The sequence below is a fragment of the Zonotrichia albicollis genome, chromosome 8, assembly GCF_047830755.1.
Source record: "Zonotrichia albicollis isolate bZonAlb1 chromosome 8, bZonAlb1.hap1, whole genome shotgun sequence".
NCBI classification, from domain to species: Eukaryota; Metazoa; Chordata; class Aves; order Passeriformes; family Passerellidae; genus Zonotrichia; species Zonotrichia albicollis.
The window spans coordinates 25,984,230-26,001,804 of NC_133826.1; the positions used below are offsets into that span (position 1 = coordinate 25,984,230).

Sequence of the window (17,575 nt, forward strand, 5' to 3'; positions counted from 1 at the left end):
AATGTTGCTATTCATCAAAAATACCAAAAGTGGAGCTGAGGAGCAGTTGGAAAAAATTTTCATGGGCAGCAGGTGGTCAAGAGCAGCCCCTATGAATGTGCAATAAAGAGCTGCTCCATTAGAACCCCACATCTCCTTGACAGGAAAGGTGTTGCAAGGACAGGTGCCCTGTGTATATAGAGCTCCTAAACCATGTGTGAAAACACATCTGTACACAAGAGTTTATCTCTGCTTCTCCTTGTTATCACACCTATTATTTGCAGGGCTCCAGATCATATTTTCATGTCTGTCACGTTAGTTTTAAATAACTCTAATCCCCAATCCAATTAAAGGTATCACCTCCAAGCAGATCATTTTATTTCCTTTGAGAACAGATGCAGACTTAGTATTCGGGTTAGTAAAGCAGCCACTACCAAACTGACCTTCCTTTTATCTCTCACACTTCATCTCATCACCTTCCTTGTCTGTGGCATGTGACTTTCAGATGTGCACTTGGTGTGTCACACCCAATCTAAATTTCCACAGGACAGGCATTTCTTTACATTAGAATTTGTAAAGGCATTTTTGACTCCCAAATGCAATATCTTAATTGGAGCAGATAAAAATAAAAATCTTTTATTCTTTTATTTTTTAAAATATGCTAATAATGACAACACATTTTTCTTGGACCCACTTTTGTTTAGAAACATCTCTGTGATCCTTGTCCTCTATTAAAGAAGATGTTCTGAAAGCAGACAAAATACTGTTTATTTAGCACTTCATATTCAGAAGAATCATTTATGTTAGATCCAGCCCATCCAGAGGAGGCTTTGCTGTCTTACTCTGCCTTTCTCAAACATCATTTTTCTCTAGACTCACTGCTCACCTTCACTCCAGCAGCCTGTTAAGTGATGAATAATTAGATTTTTTTCCCCTTACATCCAGTGCCACAAATGCTCTTTAAGATGAAAAGTCTCTGTGTGATGCTGGGAGAAACTTTCATACCTTGAACTCTGTGGCTTCCTTGGTGGAATATTTTATTCCTTAGTAATGTTGTGCCCATGAATCAATTACACTTATAGCAAAGCAATCTAAAGTAGCTGATAAACAACTTTGGGATGTAAGGAGCTAATCCTGCATTACATCCTGAGGGAATTGGATTAACCTGCACTACCCCCTTTATTTCTTATGTATTTCATTCTGGAGAGTTCTGAAGGAAACAGGTTTCCAGGCCTCAGTATTCTGATGGACTGTGTTCACAGATGCTGTAAAAAAAGTCATCTATTTTAAATCTGTTTTTCTGCCTATGGACTGAAGAGAGGACCCAAACAAAAATCCCTTTCTCTGAAGTGTTTTTAGAGTATTCAGACCTTGTTGTGCTTCTAGGGCATGTGAATATTTTTCTAAGTGAAATTAAAAAAAATATGGAAACAAGAAAATGGAAATTCATGGCTCTTCCTTCTTTCATAGCTGTCTGTTGTGCATTTTGTGGGAAATTCCAGGAAAAAATCTGATTTTAAAAACCACAATTCTTTCTGAAACTCTTGTGTTTGATGTAACTATTCACTGCCTCTAGTGATGAACTCCTTCTAAATCTGCATTAGCTTCAGAGTATTCTTCTTTAAAGAAATAACTTTCATGGAGATAAGGACATGCTTCAAATATAAGGCTACCAATAATTACTTTCCTTCCAGAAATAGAGGCTTTTATATGTTGAAATATTTTTTTAAAGTTATTAAGAAGTTTCATCTGTATTTGTCTTCAGTTTCTGTTACCAGAATGAGTTCCTTTTAAAAAGTGACTGAACTATTGATATAATTATCACCTTCACTTTAAATTATATGGTAATATTAAGCATCCAGTCTTTTCAAAAATTCAAATACTAACATTCTATTCAAAACTCCATGCTTTTGTGTGCACATGCCATACCTTGGTGTTCTGAGATTGAAATTCTTATTTACTTGAGATGCTGATAATCTTCATTTGCAGCTTATTGCACCAGGTTTCCATTTAGTTATTATGCAGGGAAAACACAATTTTTTTTCCCACTGACTTATTACTGTATTTACATTACCTCTCTCCTTTTAATATTTTTGTTTATATCTTTATTAAATCACAGATGGTGCTGATTAAATTAGACCTTTAAGTGATGCTTTTTCATTATGAAATTATTTAAAGTGCATACAGATAAGGTTCATACCTACAATAATGTCCTGTACTGAGTGTACTCACTTAAAAGGATGATTAGTGAAGGAACCCATTTGAATGACACAAAAGGAATGAAACCAAGTTATAAACTGGCACTTCTGAAGGAAGAAATGAAAGCTTCCCCTCTCTTCCATCTCTTTCACAAGTGGTTGGATATTAAAGCAAATCAGAGGAAATCATTGCTGTCCTTCTTTAAAAGTATTTGGGAAAGGGAAGATTCTCCTTCTCCACCCAGACAGTTAATAGTTCTTTTAATGTTCCCAAGCACAGAGGTTCCAGTCCTATCCCTTTGGTTCCATAATTTGGGTGGATGTGAGTGCCAGCACACCCCTAGCTCTGGTTCACACCAGGGGTTTCACTGGCAGCAATTCAAAGGCAGAATCAGGTCTTCTGTTCCTGGGGTTTTCAGTTTCTCAGCACAGTCATTGCATTTGGAATTAAACCTTACTGCTGTGTCCACCACAACAGAAAGAAAACCCATTTTCCCTCCTCAGAACACAAATACATAACCACACCTTTGCTTGCTGCTTCACCTCTTATATGTGAGCTGCAGTGGCCATGTGCAGTACAGTTGATATTTACTAATTCCTTCCACTTATTTTTTTCTTTAAAAAATTAAAAGGTTCAAATGAAAAGGTTCAGCCTGAAGGTGATGTTGGAGTGAGAGGTGGCTCACAGATGTCACCCTCCAGTGGGGGTGTGAGCCAGCAGGCTCAGCCTAAGCCTGGGAGGAAACTTGCCCTCACCCAGTGAGTAGGACATCACTTTCTGACTCCATCTCAGGAAGATGCTGCTGGAATCCAGAGATGGGACTAAATGCCCAGTTTAGTCCTTTTCTCAGGATGGATGCACTCCACAACAAATCCTCTCCAAAGATTAACTACTGCTCCTCACAGCTCATGCTTCTAACCCAAAAATGCACCAGATGAGCTCAAGGCACACAAGTGTTTTACACCTCAGCTTGATTCCTGCACACCAAATGTTCTGTGCTCCTTGCGCTGTTCAACCATCCTCCCATCTGTATTTTACACCTCCTGCTGATTCCTGCAAAGCAAAATGTTCTGTGCCATCTCGCAACCACATCCCTGCACACCAAAATGTTCTAGGCCATATTTTCCTGCAAACCAAAATGTTCTGTGCCATCTCTCAAACACGTTTTCCTGCACAAAGGCTGCAGCAGGACCTGGCCATCAGGTAGGACAGCAATTGCTGCACGCAGTGGACTCTGCCCAAGAGAACACAAGAATACTCCCTGTTTTTATGGCTGATGTGTCAGTGCAATGAGAACATACTGGAAATAATCACTTTAGCCTCTTGAGGCAGCAGAGCCTGAAATTCATGGAGGGAGAATCTCACCTGGTTGTATCACTCTGAAGAACACATTTCTTTTTCAGAGTGCAGTTTTTTAATCGTGTTTTTCTCTTTATCTCTTGAAATTGAATGTTTTATTAACCCATCCTTTATACACAACATGGGAGCAGATTACCTACACAGAAATTTCTGTGGCTTTGAATGTTAGGTGGTATTTTTTTTGCTGAATTCAGACAACCTGTAAATACTCCACTGATTACAGATTGATAGATTAATTGAGGTGAATTTTAAAAGTTGCACCCAACAGTGCCACAATGGAAATGTAAGGGTGTTTGATGTATCTTGGCATGATCTGACTTTCAGGAAAAGGACCAAATGTCTGTTTCATGTTAATGAAAGCAAGTTTAAAAGCTGGGCAGAACATCTGGAACATGAAAAGATTTGAAGTGAACGGAATAAAATAACAGTTGTAATCCTGGGCCCACCCCCACTGTACACAAAAGTGCTACAGTAAATTGTTCTGACCCTGAGTGCAAACTGAAATAAAACTATTTGTACTTTTTTCTAGCTGAAGAATATAAACTATGTCCAAAAAGGAGACATGGAAATTTAGCTTCTTTAACCTGCAAATTAATTGAGTCTTTTTTTTTTGCTGTGAACAATGGTGTTAGAAGAGTATTCAATGGTGTTTTGGTTTCAGAATTAGAAAATTAAAATATTAATGTAATTTAGTATTATGATTACTAAGTGGCTTGGTCTTCAGGAAATATGAAAGAAATTGCAAGCAATTCTGTGTAACTCATTAATTAAGTCCCATTTAAAACAATCAGGCAACAATTTGTTTCATGTTCAGGAAAGAAATTTTGTAGCCAGAGAAAAGAGATTATTTTTTCAGTAATTAATGATAACCTTGACCGTATGCAGGATCTCCTTCAGGCATGACCAAATGATTTCTGGCAGACTGCATAGATAAATCCCTATAAAACTCCAGTCTCAGAGAAAGTTTTCATGAATTACATTAAACTTTGAGGACATATCTCCCAGTTTCATGAAAACACAGCCCACATTCTCAAGATATCCCTTGAAAAATCCTTTTACATATATTCTATTGATTAGTGAAATTCTGTGTAAAATTAAACATTAGCAGAGCTGGTTTTACTCACTGCCAACACCATGACCTTTATTAAAAGTTGAAGCATTGCCTCTTTAATCTGTATCTGAGAGGACACCTGCCCAAAACTATTGAAAATAGTATTTATAGCTTCATTAACTCAATCTAATTTCTCTTTCCAAAATAAAATTCACCCAGTAGCAGAGCCCAAACATTAACCAGAAGGAGTTGTTTAGAAAGTCCTGGAAAAATGACATTTTGTTCCAATTCTCCTTCTTGTTTCTTTGAAGCCTAGACTGTCCATGATGCACAGAGTCTTATGCTGGAAGAGACCTTAAAGATCACAAAGATATTTTTTCTGCTTTTATTTCTATCTTCTCTTGAACACAAAAAAAAATTGTACTGGGGTTTGGTTCTCTTATTCCCCTCACTGTCTGCTGAAATGTTTGATGTTACAGCTTGAGCAATAGTTCCTGTTTCTCCATGGCATTACTCAGGTATTCTTTCTATATTCACTTACCTGTTGGCAGGCATCAAAAATTCAGTATTTCATCTGGATTAGGTATATTCTCATCATGAGGAATATCTGAAAACTATTCTGTCAAGGTCCTGTTTTCTTTCTCACTATTGGTCTTTTCACCACTGATATTCCTTTATCCAATACTTTATCTTGATCTGTCAGATTTTTTTAAATGAGCTTGGACATTAAACCAGTTTCTTTTGACCTTTTCCCCTTACTTCTTATTTTAAAGCTCTACTTATCAGCCTTAAAAGCCTGGATGTCAGAAGGCAATTTTCCCAGATAGTCAGATGGAATCCAACCTTTAAAATTTGTCTCTTTTAGCAAATGTATCCCACTGGCAAAGTATTCCCAAGCCTGCTTTAACACTGATATTTGAGTCATCTGTTGCTCATCACTACATCATACGCCCCATCTCCCTCTGTAGTGACAAGGAAAAATTTCAGAGTAGTCACTAAAATGAGACATAATTAACTCAAAAGTAAGTGATGGTATTTCTGAGTTTGAGATACACTGCAAAATCAAACTGCTGTGAAAGTTTGGTGCAACTCCCTGTAGAACAGGCAGACTCATTGCTGTCATAGAACCATGGAATGCCTTCAGGCTGGAGGGGATCTCAAGGATCATTTGGTTCAACATTTTTGGCAAAAGTATGGCCTTGAAAAGATGGCCCAACACCCTGTCCAGCTGCATCTTAAAATTGTCCAGCACTGGGGAGTTCATTGCTTCCCTGGAGAGGTCATTCCAGTAACTGCTCTCATTGTGAAACATTTTCCTCTTGTGTCCACTCAGAATCTCCCCAGCAGTACCTTGCACCCATTTCCTCTTGTCTTTTCCATGTGACTCCTCCATTTTCTTTGTTTCCCTCTTTAAATATGGAACGTGGAAATAAGGGCTCTCCTGAGCCTTCTTTTCTCACAGTCTCTCATCCTTTCCTAATGGGGCAGCTTCCTCTTCTAGTATCATCTTTGTGGCCCTTGTCTGGACCTTTCCCTGCCTGTCCACATCTTTTTGGCACAGAGTCACATCTTTATATGGAGAAACAAATCATGAAGTTGCAAGTTCTGCAACTTCGAAATAAAAAAATCCTTTATATGACAAGAAAGCTGTGTTTTGATCAATCCTTGCAACTTTACATATCTCCCTTCATCTTTATCTCTGCCATTATCTATGGCAACTAAATGTTGCTCCAAAGGCTTACAGAGGTTATTTTAACAGACTGATTATTTTAGGTTATTTAAAATCTATTATATTCAGTTTTGGTGAGAGGAAAAGTGAGTCTGGGCTGTTTCTTGTGTTTTAAGAAGCCCTGGGCTCCTGCAAAAGTCACTCATGGTGAATTATCTCTTTGCAGGATGCTCATTCGGGTCACGGCCAAGATACACCCGAGAGGATACGAGGCTCTGCAGTGATTACATAACCTCTCTTGGCAGAATGTTTTCTAATCATGAAATGACCCCACGAGTGAAGTTTTGGTTTCAACTAACAGATCACAGCACAAAGCACAATATGTAGAAGAAAGGGAGCATGAAAGCTACAAGCACAGCCTCCTGAAAGAAGGGGGAGGGCCACTGACAGGCAAAGAGGAATTGATGGTGCTTGAGCTTGCAACAGCAGAGTAGAAAGCAGGGGAGTATAAAGTATCCCTGGCAGTTCTGGAACACTGAACCTAAACTAGATTTCTTTAAAATCAATTGAGAAACGTGCTAAATGCAGGAGTCACTGGACTATCCCACAATACTTGTGCTTGGAAGAACAATGTCCTTAAAGCTCATTCATTTCAGATTTACTGTAGTGTCATTGCACTAATTTCAACAAAACAATTTTCGACCAGGAATCAAGTATACCCACTTTATGCTAATGTAGATTTGATTAGCTGGCTTTCAGGATCTCTGTCTGTTTCTAGGAAGGACTGAAACTCTTCTATTTTCTTTCCTCAGGCATCCTTTGCAATCTAATTCATATTTGACAAACGAGACGAGAAATCAATTGTGTGTAGTATACATTGTATAATGACCCACAAAGTTCCTAAAACAGTTGTGCCTGCTCCAGAGCAGTTATTCAGGATTCTGTACACAAGTCTTTGGCACTGTTACACCTGGCCAAGTGCCATGGAAAACATGGCTCTGTAAAACAGACAAACCAAATGGGATGACGAATCTGTGCTCGCATCACATTTAAGTTGCCTCCTATCCTACACAGTCACAAACAAATCAGGATTTATTCTGACCTTTCCCATTGTATTTAGAAAACAGGAACAGAGTGATATTGCAAGCTGGGACTGTTCAACTCCTACAAACATAAGGACTGTACCCTGTGGCTGTACAATTCCCATATCTATGGCCTTGAGGAGATTTTAGTGCCACGTTTGGATTTCTCAGGATTTCATAGAGTGTTCCTTACTATATCAGGTTTAGCTTGGAGTGTATTCAATTCCCTTCTGTCAGAGGTGAGGCAGTTATCCTCTTTAATGGGGCAGTTTTCTTTATCTCTACCACAACCAATCCTCCCTCCAGGAGATCTCTTCTGTCCATGGGCCATTAATTATTAATTATATTCTGTCCATGGCCAGTGAGTGTCCCTGCATGGCTGATCCAATTCCATCATCCCATGGGGAGATGCTCTGCCCAGGGGAGGAGCCAAGCATTCCTACCTGGATACAATCTGAGCTTTGGGACAGCACAGCAGCCTTTGCCCCCTGCATTCCCAGAGGAGCAGCTTTCTGCTGCCCTGCATTGCCAGAGGGAGCCCAGGCCCATCTGCAGCAGCCCTGGAGCTGCAGAGGAAAACTCCCCCCTTGTGCAGGATCCTGCTGCAGCAGAGCCACAGCTGGGACTGCAGGAGGGCTGAGCCCCCATGAAATGGGACTTGTGATAGATGAGTAATGTTATGATTGACTCTCACAATTAATGGACAAATATCATGTATATAGCTTAGAAAAGTGTATAGATTTATAGATATGTTGTACCCCCTCATATGGCTAGTCAGGGACAGCTGGAGTTGGGACATCTGGGAGGGCTGGCTTGTCACTATGGTGACATCTGACCTCCAATGAGGATTTGAGGAAGAGATCTCCACTACTGGACAGCAAAGAAGAGGTTGATGGGAAGAACTTTGAGAGGGATTAAGGGGTTAAAAAGGGTAAAACCTCCATTGTGTGGGGGCTGAGCACATGGCCGGGAAAATCTTTTTGTTCCCAGCGCTGTAACCTTTTTTCTTTATTCATTCTTGTGTTGTATTTTTGATAAGGTTTAATAAACCTGAACTATGGAAAGTGAGTAGCTATTTCTCACAGATTGCTGCCACCACCCTAACCCACAGGGTGTCCCCTCCTATTCTGACTCTGCCAGTGTATTTTTTGTTTTGTTTGTACTGTTGCATTTGTATTTTTAATTTCCCTAGTAAAGAACTGTTATTCTTATTCCCATATCTTTGCCTGAGAGCCTTTTAATTTCAAAATTATAATAATTCGGAGGGAGTGGGTTCACATTTTCCATTTCAGGGAAAGTTCCTGCCTTCCTTAGCAGACACCTCTCTTTTCAAACAAGGCACTTACCTCTGCCTCGGCATGCGGATGAGGGGCTGCTTGTGGCACCTCTTGCTGAGGCTGAAGAGTTTGTGCACCGTTCTCTGCGCCTTGAGGAAGAGTTGCTTCATGCTGCTCTCCAGCTGCTCGTAGCGGCGTTGGAAATTAGAATCCATTGTCCACAAATGCATCACAGCAGATGTGTTCAGGAAATAATTCAAAGGCAGCCTCTTCATAAATAATTTGAATTCGTCTGCAAAAAAAATAATAATTAATAGTCTTTAATTATGTGGCTATGGTTATTCTTGCAGCAGAAATTAACTTTTTTTTTTTTCACAAAACAATTTTCATAAACTCAATCTTTTGAAATTTTAAAATTGAGCACTTTAAGTCTTTCTAACTAGAAAGATGACTACATTTTCATTGGTAATATTAGAATAAAGTCAGCAAAATCTAATATTTCTATAATTTAAAAATTAATATTAAAGCAAATACAAGCTTTGTCCTTGTTTCTCAACCTGGGTAATACGAAGATTAAATAATAATCAGAGTTTCTTACCTTCAAATCTGGGATCTGAAAGCAAATGTGCATTTAATGATCAATGTTTATTGACTCATTTGAAGAACATCAGAAACTGTCTTAAAAGAAGTGTATTCCAATACTTAGGACATGCAAGTAAATGTGATTTTACAGGCCATTGCTCTTATATATATGTTATTTCACTCGACACAAGCCATTAAATTAGACTTTCATAAGTATTTACAATTAAAATGGAGCCTTTCAAAGCATTTTATGGTACTTCAAAATTTTATGACACCTCAAAAATGTTCCCATAACTTCATTTTTGTCTCTAAAGTGGTGGAAAGGAGTTCTTCAATCACAAGGTCATATTGTTACTGTGAACATGCCATGCTTTTTTGTTCTGGTAGCTCAGTCCACAAAAGATATGTAGACAGAATCTTATTAACAGAGTTTTATGAATTAAGGAGTCTGTTTCCATAAGTAGAATGATGTATAACTTCTGAACTTATATAGACTTTCATTAAAAGGGCTCCAAATACTGGGTAAATATGTGAGAGTGAGTGGCACACTTGAATGCACATGTTTATCCTTTATCTTTCTTGTTTTTGTATATCAGTATGTTTCCCTGCCTGCCCTTCTGCCTACTGCTATCCTCCCACCCTTCACAATCCTTTTTTTTTTCAGCTTGTTCCTGCAATGAAGTCACTCATCCCACAGTTTGGCTTTCACCCTGCCAGATGCTCCTTTTGGATGGTTTATATTTCAGCAGACTATGTGAAAGCAAAGATCCTGCTGCCTGAGGTACCCTCCCTCTTCAAACAAAAATAATCATAATATTTAACACTGGTGTCATTTTATGTTGCTCATGGAAGACTAGGGAAAACGTCCACTCACATCAAAGAATACTCCATTGACATCCTTGTTATTAAGTCTTTTGATTTAGCTTTGGGTTTTTTAAGATTTTTACACAAAGCAGGCAAAAATATTTTCTTTTTTATGGATGGAAAATAAAGATCTTTTATAAATATGCTGTAGTGACCCTTGACCATATAGTGAAGGACACAGGGCAGTGATGGAATACAACAGTCCCACTTCAGCAGAGTATTTTCTGTGATGAGTGATGGCTCATAACAAAACAGAAAGCATTGAAAGTCTTCTGGAAGGTAAAAAATGAAAATCAAGGGAAAATAATGATGATTTTATGTTTAACAAAATGTTTTTAATAATTCTTCTGGGAATGTGTTGTTCATTTTACCCTCATGCCTTTGTACAGCCCCTGTGCTGTCCTTAGGGCATGAGGGAAAGGAACTGTTCCTTTATCTTATCTAATATTTGGAGCCTTTTATCTTTTGCTTTATCCCTTCCTTAATTTGTCTAAGTTGCTTTTTAGCCTCTGTCCAGCAAGAATGTTCATTCCTGGCTGTACAGCTAACAATTTGAATTAATGGGAATATTTAATAAATTCTGCATTACCAGATGAGCATCTCTGTGAATCTTAGTGTAGTTTTGGGATAGACAGTTCTGTTTTCTCCTTCCCCAATGATAATTATTCCTACCTTACAATTAGAGAATAATTTGGGCAAGAAAGGACATTTATAGTCCAACCCCCACTGCAATGAGCAGATACCTTCTCTAGATTAGGTTGCTCAGAGCCCAGTCCAACTTTGCCAAACTCTGATTCCTTGTTGGAAATGCCATAACATTCTTTTTATTTTTAAGCAACTTTAGTAATGGGTTTGTTCCCTTTTGCCAAGGGGGAGGGGAGCTGTGCTCTGCTGTTGGTTTAATCTTTAAACCAGCAAGGTTTTGGGTCAGGCTGGGCAGGGCCTGATAAGCTTCAACATATAAAAAGCGAATTTTGGAGGTGTGGGATTTTAAAATTTATATGTTGGGAATTTAGAAGATACAGAGGAGATAATCAGACATTAATCAGACTTTAAACTGATGAAAATCTGCCTGGCAAAGTTGGAGACAACCCCTCTGAGAGAAGAATGCTAAGGGAACTACAGAGCTGGACCAAATAAGCATGAAAGGGAAAGGGATCAATATCCAATAGAAGATCACACAGTAAGTAATGAAAAGAATTGTGTAGAACCAAAGCATTCTTTGTTTTCTATAAGTTTATAGAATGTGCAAAGTCTCGTAATGGACATGTGTAGTTGGAATGATTTCCAGTGCACATCCTGGCCAGAATAAAGGAATGCCTGACTCACTGGAGCTCAAAGACAGTGCCAGAGAGTTTTGTCCCTTCCTGGGCTCAGTGACATCCTCACGCTGCCCTTCCCAGCCCTCAGTCCCTCCCAGGTCTGCACAGAAGGTGTGACAGAACGTGGTGTCTGCCCTGGCCCATTGGCTTGGTAAAGCCCTCCAAGTCTGAAGACTTAAAAATATTAAAAATGGTAATTTTAAAAAATTAAGTAATAGGAAAGAAGCTTTATTGAGCTGATACAAAGAAAATCCTTTTGCAGCTTGGAAAAACTGGATAAATTCTACCAGATTTAGAGAGCTGAACTATAAATATATATTTTTATTTATATATATACACTATATGTATATAAATATAAAAATACACAAATATATATTTATTTACATATATGTATATGCTATATGTATATAAATATATACTCTGACACCTCTGGGGGGGATGAGATCCCAAAGCCACATTCCTTATTACCTGCTTAATTCCTAATGTCTCTTTTCCCTTCTGTTCCTCTGAGGCACCGGTAAAGCTCTTTAAAATGAGCTTCATCAAGTCAAAACAAAGGCAACTCCCTCAGGAAACAACAGGCTCAGAGGATGCTTTTCAGCCCTCACATTGCTCTAACCATGTATTTAAAGAATGTTGTCACTTTGCTGTCCTCTGCTCGATGGCACTAATCTCTACAGCTAACAACTGCTCCATGCAGTGTTTAGAAGTGATAAGGAAGGTTTACACTTCTCAACTTGCAATGCAACAGCATTTCCAATCAGAAAATGTTTTTTTTCTCCCTGTAATAAACATCATCTTTGCCTACCCTTGTGCCCTGTCTGATCCTGCTAATGAGCTCCATAATGCAGGTGAAGGAGAGACAGAGATAAAATGAGCATGGTTACACAGTGCCTGCTGCATTAAAAAAAAAAATTAAAAAATAAAAGAAGATAAGATAATGTGCCCATATCTTAAACAGACACATTTCATGATCTGTGAAACTACAACATGAACTCCTAACACTGAGAGATGATTAAACTATTACACTCTAATCAACACACAGTGCCAGCCATTCCTGAGGATTAACAGCCAGTATTACAGTCCCAGGGGCCATAGAAATTGATACTTTAATTCATAAAATCAGGGAATATCCTGAGCTGGGAAGGACCCACATGCATCATTGAGTCCAACCTCTGGCCCTGCACAGGACAACCCAAAAAACCAGACTATGATTCTTGATACTACATAAAATCTGATTACAGCATTTTCTTTTTTATTTTTACGGGGGTAGCACATGCAATGTGATTATAGATATCCTTCATTAATTGCAAATAAGGTTAAAAAAGGTAAAACATTATATGCGGTGGTGGGTCAAGCAAGTTCATTTTCTGGCTGGTTGTGTCTCTTTTCACTTCTCCTTTCTGCCAGTAAATCTTCCTTGTGTCATAAGTGCCTGGAGACGGAAATGGCATCCCATATTTCAGTGGAAAAAAATAAAGGAGAAATATCATAATGGGAGCAAACATTCCTGCTGAAATCAGGTGAATATCAGACATATTTAGGCTGTGAGAAATACCTAGAGCTGCAGAGGTGCAAATTGGATCCTCAGTGTTTTTTGGTGTCAGAGTAGGGCTCAGTGCTGGGTGCAGTGGTTACAACTCTGCAGACAGAGCTGGCAAAGCCCAAAAAAATCCAGGAAACCTCACCCAAGGACCTGACAGTGCTCTGCTGCAAGGGAAAAAGGTGCCATGCTTTATGCCTGCTTTATTTCTGAAGGAGTTTTGAATTAGTTAGAGATGGGGCTTCTGAGTTGTTTTTAATGAAGCAATTTATTTTCTTATTTTCTACAATATTAGGAAGGGTAAGTTTGGCTCACATCATGTTAGCAGGGTTCAGAAGGTCACAAAACTCCTAGTTACAAGACTTTTTAAGGATTTGTTGACTAATAAAACACTGCTAACAAAGATATTTATGATTTTAACTTTAAATATTTCCTCTTATGTACAGTGTAAGCTTTCATAGATAATTATGACACACAAACCTACAGTACTGCATTCTAAATTCCTTGTTTACCTCTGTAACTACTTTTATTTCTATATCTTGAATGCTAAAACTCTAAACTTTCTTTTTAGAAGTTCTGAGAGTTCCTTGCATTTCAGATTCCAGCCCCTGCTCACTGTTGGAAGAGAGCAGGAGCCCTGATATCCTGCGAATATTTTGATTTTCCCTGGTATTTTGCTACAAGACTGTCCCACCTACACAGCACACTTATGCTTTTGTTTGTTTGAGTGTTTTGTGGAGCTTCTCCAGGCTGCCAAAATGTCTTGGGTTGGCTTGCTTCCTAAGATCCCTTGTGGAGGCACCCTTGGAAGTGAGTGGATTCAGAACTCCGGGTGATTAAAGGTGCTGCAGGCTGACATCTGACAGAAATGTCATGCTGGAAATACAAAACCACCAAATTTTACTACTGCCCTTTTGTCTCCTATTTCCTTTAGAGCAAACAGAGCAAGTCCAGGACTGAGCTTTGAACCTGTCATTCCTGAAATTCCCTTTTAAATCATATCTGCACTGTTTCCCCAGTCAAAGTAACAGGGATTAGCTCAGGACTAAGGACCTTGGAGCAATTTCCTCCTCACAGCCCAGACTTGCTCTGCACAAAGGCAGGGAAGAGTCTGAGCCTCTGCAGTCAGGGCAGCAGGAGCAGGGGATAAAACAACAGCTCCTTTAAGCCATGGCTTGTGTCTCAGAGATGTGCTTATGGAACACAAGAAATCCTGAGTAAATAGGAAAATTCAAATTTGACATGGATTTCTATCTAAAGAAAGAGAATACTGTTTGATTTTTTTTGTTGGTTTTTTTTTTTTTTCTACTGGTTCTTATTATGGCTGAAATTAATGACAACACACATGTGACAATAATTGAGGTGAAAACCTACTTAAAATTTTGGACAACAAAAAGCACAGTTTGAAAGGAATGTGCATGTGGTGATATGCTGAGGAAAAATTGTTTCATAGCCACAAGAAATTTCAGTCACCTTCTCTCAGTCTCCAGAAATGGCAGTGTCTGGGGAGACGACATTGCATCAAGCATTATTCTGTGGTTTAATTTAATGTCATATTTTCTGATGAGCCATTTTACCCCAAATTAAATAATATAATCTTATGGAAACAAAACTTTTAGCATTGGAAATTACAGCATGGTGCTTCAGTAAATATATAATCCTGTCTAATTGTGGATGGATTATATCATCTACCCAGAATCCATTTTAATTTTTTAACAATATTCAGACCCTAAAAAAGCAATTATATTTTCTGGGCAAAAGCAGCCTGACAATAACTGAAAAAATGTAAGAATCTTCTGTTGACTGAAACATACTATTCACAATTTTATATAGTCTTTATGTATTTTCTAATATTAATAAGGATTTGGGGTTTAGGGTTTTTTTTCATTTAACAAAGTTCAGTAAAAATATGTATATAGGAGAAAACCCCTTTTTGACATTATCGTGTCAAAATCTACCATTAGAGAGCAATTGTAATGGGCTGTTTTGTCATTTCTCTAAATGAGGCTCTAAGGAAATGTTTTTCTCCCTTAAAAAATCTGTACATCAGTCATTTGTACACACATCCTCTTTTTTAGTCAAGTTCTTTAACTTGCTCTAGAGGTATCAAAATTCTGCCATCATAGTCTAGAAGTGAGTAATACCTCATGCAAAAACTGTTCTGCTTTGGCTCTGACAAAATGTTACAGTGGGATTAAGGCAAACTAACAAAAACCAAGTTGTTTTTAACATGTGAGGGTGTGATGAGTCTGAACAAGCAATGATATGGACTGATGTGCTGCTCCAAGCCAGAGTGCTCCAGACAGCTTCAAAATTAGCTCAAGAAAATTCTTGTTCTCCCCTGCATTTCCTCTTTTCTCACTCTCATGATGAGAATTGCAAATGATCACTCCTCTGCACAAAGCACTGCTTCTTTTGGAATCCAGCTCCCTTCTTAAACCAGAGTTCTGGGATCAGGTGTTAAGTCAGACTTGTTATTTCCTTGGGCAGTTTGTTATTTTGTCAAGTTTCATATTATAGCATCAAAATTATGAAGTAAAAGAATTTAAAAATGAATAAACATTTCAAAGTGAAGGTTAAGTGCTTTACTGCATTCCTAAAAATATACACCAAAACAAACAAAAAACCCAACAAAAAGCAAATAAATAAAGAAAAAACCCCAACAAAAACGAAACAAAACAAAACAAAAAAAAAAACCCACATAATTTTGCAGTTACTGAAACATTATTCCTGGTTGGTTTGTAGAGTCCTGTATATAAATATTCATCTCTGCTACGCTTCAACATTTTCTGTTTAGACTGCAAGCTCTTCAGAGAGGCCTGGTTCTTATTATATCTTTATAGGGCAGTCAGCACAACAGACCCCAGATTTAATTGTTGCCATTTATTACAAATAATAAAAATAATTTGGCCTATTGCTCCAGACAACTGCATCTTCCTTGGAGTCCTCAGTGGGAGCTGCAATTCGTGTAAGGGGTGAGTTCTGGAAGGAAAGATCTCCTAACTCCCATTTTATCTCACATTTTACTGCATTGTTTGCGTAAACCTGTTGCTGCTCCAATGTGACCGCCATGTTATCAATCCTATTCAATAACAATATTTTTTTTTAATTAGGGCAATAAATATGATGGGGAGTCAAATACCATTGTCAGCTGTAAATCAGGACCTGAAAGCACAAAGCTGGAAGTCTGAGAGGATATAAACCATGGGACCCACATTTCAAATGGTTGGATGTGATTGCTGTTCATTAAAGTGCTGCCTCAATATTGTGTGGATGTTATTAAAGAGATTTATAAAAGATAGATGTTTTTTAAAATATCCCACCATGATGCAGAAGCCTGGAGAAAACAAAGTGCTAAAAATGAACATATATTTGTTTTTATGTTGCCATGAATTTTAGTTCTTCGTGATGCATTACTCAATTTGTCAAAGAAGTAGCAGCTGTGTTCCAAGAAATATATGTTTGAAAATAATCCAATTCAAAGAAGCAGAAGACTGCAGCTGGAAACAACCTTATTTCTTCAGAGAAGAGACAGTAAATCTGAATTTTCCTTCCCCTTCTCCCTCCAATTTAGGCTAAATCAGCCAGCTCTCCTGATAATTAAAATATTTCTTTCTCCAAAGCAAAAGATTTCTCCTTTAAACTTTCTAAAGGACAAAGGGAAGGGAGGAAATGTGTGTTTTCTGCAAGAAATGATGTCTGTTTTTCAAGGAGGAAAAGATGATCACACTTCCTTTTGGACAGAATATTTGAAGTGGAACAATCCAGCTGCTACAGAAACCTCAGGAAAACAAATTTGGATGATTCTGGCAGTGGTGGATTTGGAGGGGTGGAGGGAGTGGTCTGGTTGATTTCTTTTTGAAGTGAGGAAAGCTGCAAGGACAGCTCCTCGCATCCCTGTGCTGTGCAAGAAAGAGTAAACAGGGATAAGTGTCAGTGTGGAGGTGGAATTGGTGAGGAACAGAGATCCTCTGGTCAGTCCTTTATACACATAATTCTGAGGAACCTCATTTAAATGTTACAAGTGATGAGAGGAAATGGCCTCAGGCTGCACCAGGGAAGCTTTAGATTGGATATTAAGGAAAATTTCTTCATGGAAAGGGTTGTCAAGTATGGAACAGGCTGCCCAGGGCATTGGTGGACTCACCAGTCCTGAAAGTGTTTTAAAAATGTTTGGACATTTTGAATGTTTGAACAGGGTGATGGTGCTGGTTGATGGTTGGGCTTGATCATATTAAAGGTCTTTTTCAACCTTAATGACTCTGTAGTTCTGTGAGAGATGTTAGATATGTCTATAAATATGCAAATGCACCTGTATGTATGTATATACATGTGTGTTTGTATAATTTTACACATATCTAACATCTACCATCGAATCACAGAATACATCAGAATCACATAACATACAACATGTATAATATAGAGTCAATGCTAGTAATGTCAGTCTATCATAGAAACACAAAAACAAAAATCCTCCTCTCACAAGGAGATGAGGAAAAGTCTCCTGGTGCCACATAAAAGTGAAATAATTTCAGTCCAAATCAATAGTGGAACCAGAATATCATCCTATAAATTGTGGATTAATTCAGAAGTTCTGCTGGGCAGGAGAGAGCCTTGCCTGGAAGGGCTCACGTTTCCTACAATGAAG

At 38.3% G+C, this 17,575-nt stretch overlaps 1 protein-coding gene and 1 long non-coding RNA gene across 4 annotated transcripts in view; one reads left to right on the forward strand and one right to left on the reverse strand.

Annotated features, from left to right (window-relative positions):
* The window catches only part of LOC102065228 (BMP/retinoic acid-inducible neural-specific protein 3), a 195,412-nt gene that overhangs the window by 29,278 nt on the left and 148,559 nt on the right, over nt 1-17,575 (reverse strand). For all 3 annotated transcript variants that reach the window (XM_005490194.4, XM_074546303.1, XM_005490195.4), the window contains one exon: nt 8,686-8,908. In XM_005490194.4, the coding sequence (XP_005490251.2) occupies nt 8,686-8,908 (223 nt within the window). The remainder of the gene's footprint in view (nt 1-8,685; nt 8,909-17,575) is intronic.
* On the forward strand, nt 10,915-16,707 carry LOC141729866 (uncharacterized). Its single transcript, XR_012581427.1, has 3 exons — nt 10,915-11,245; nt 12,795-12,907; nt 16,041-16,707. It is a non-coding gene; the product is annotated as an uncharacterized LOC141729866 (long non-coding RNA).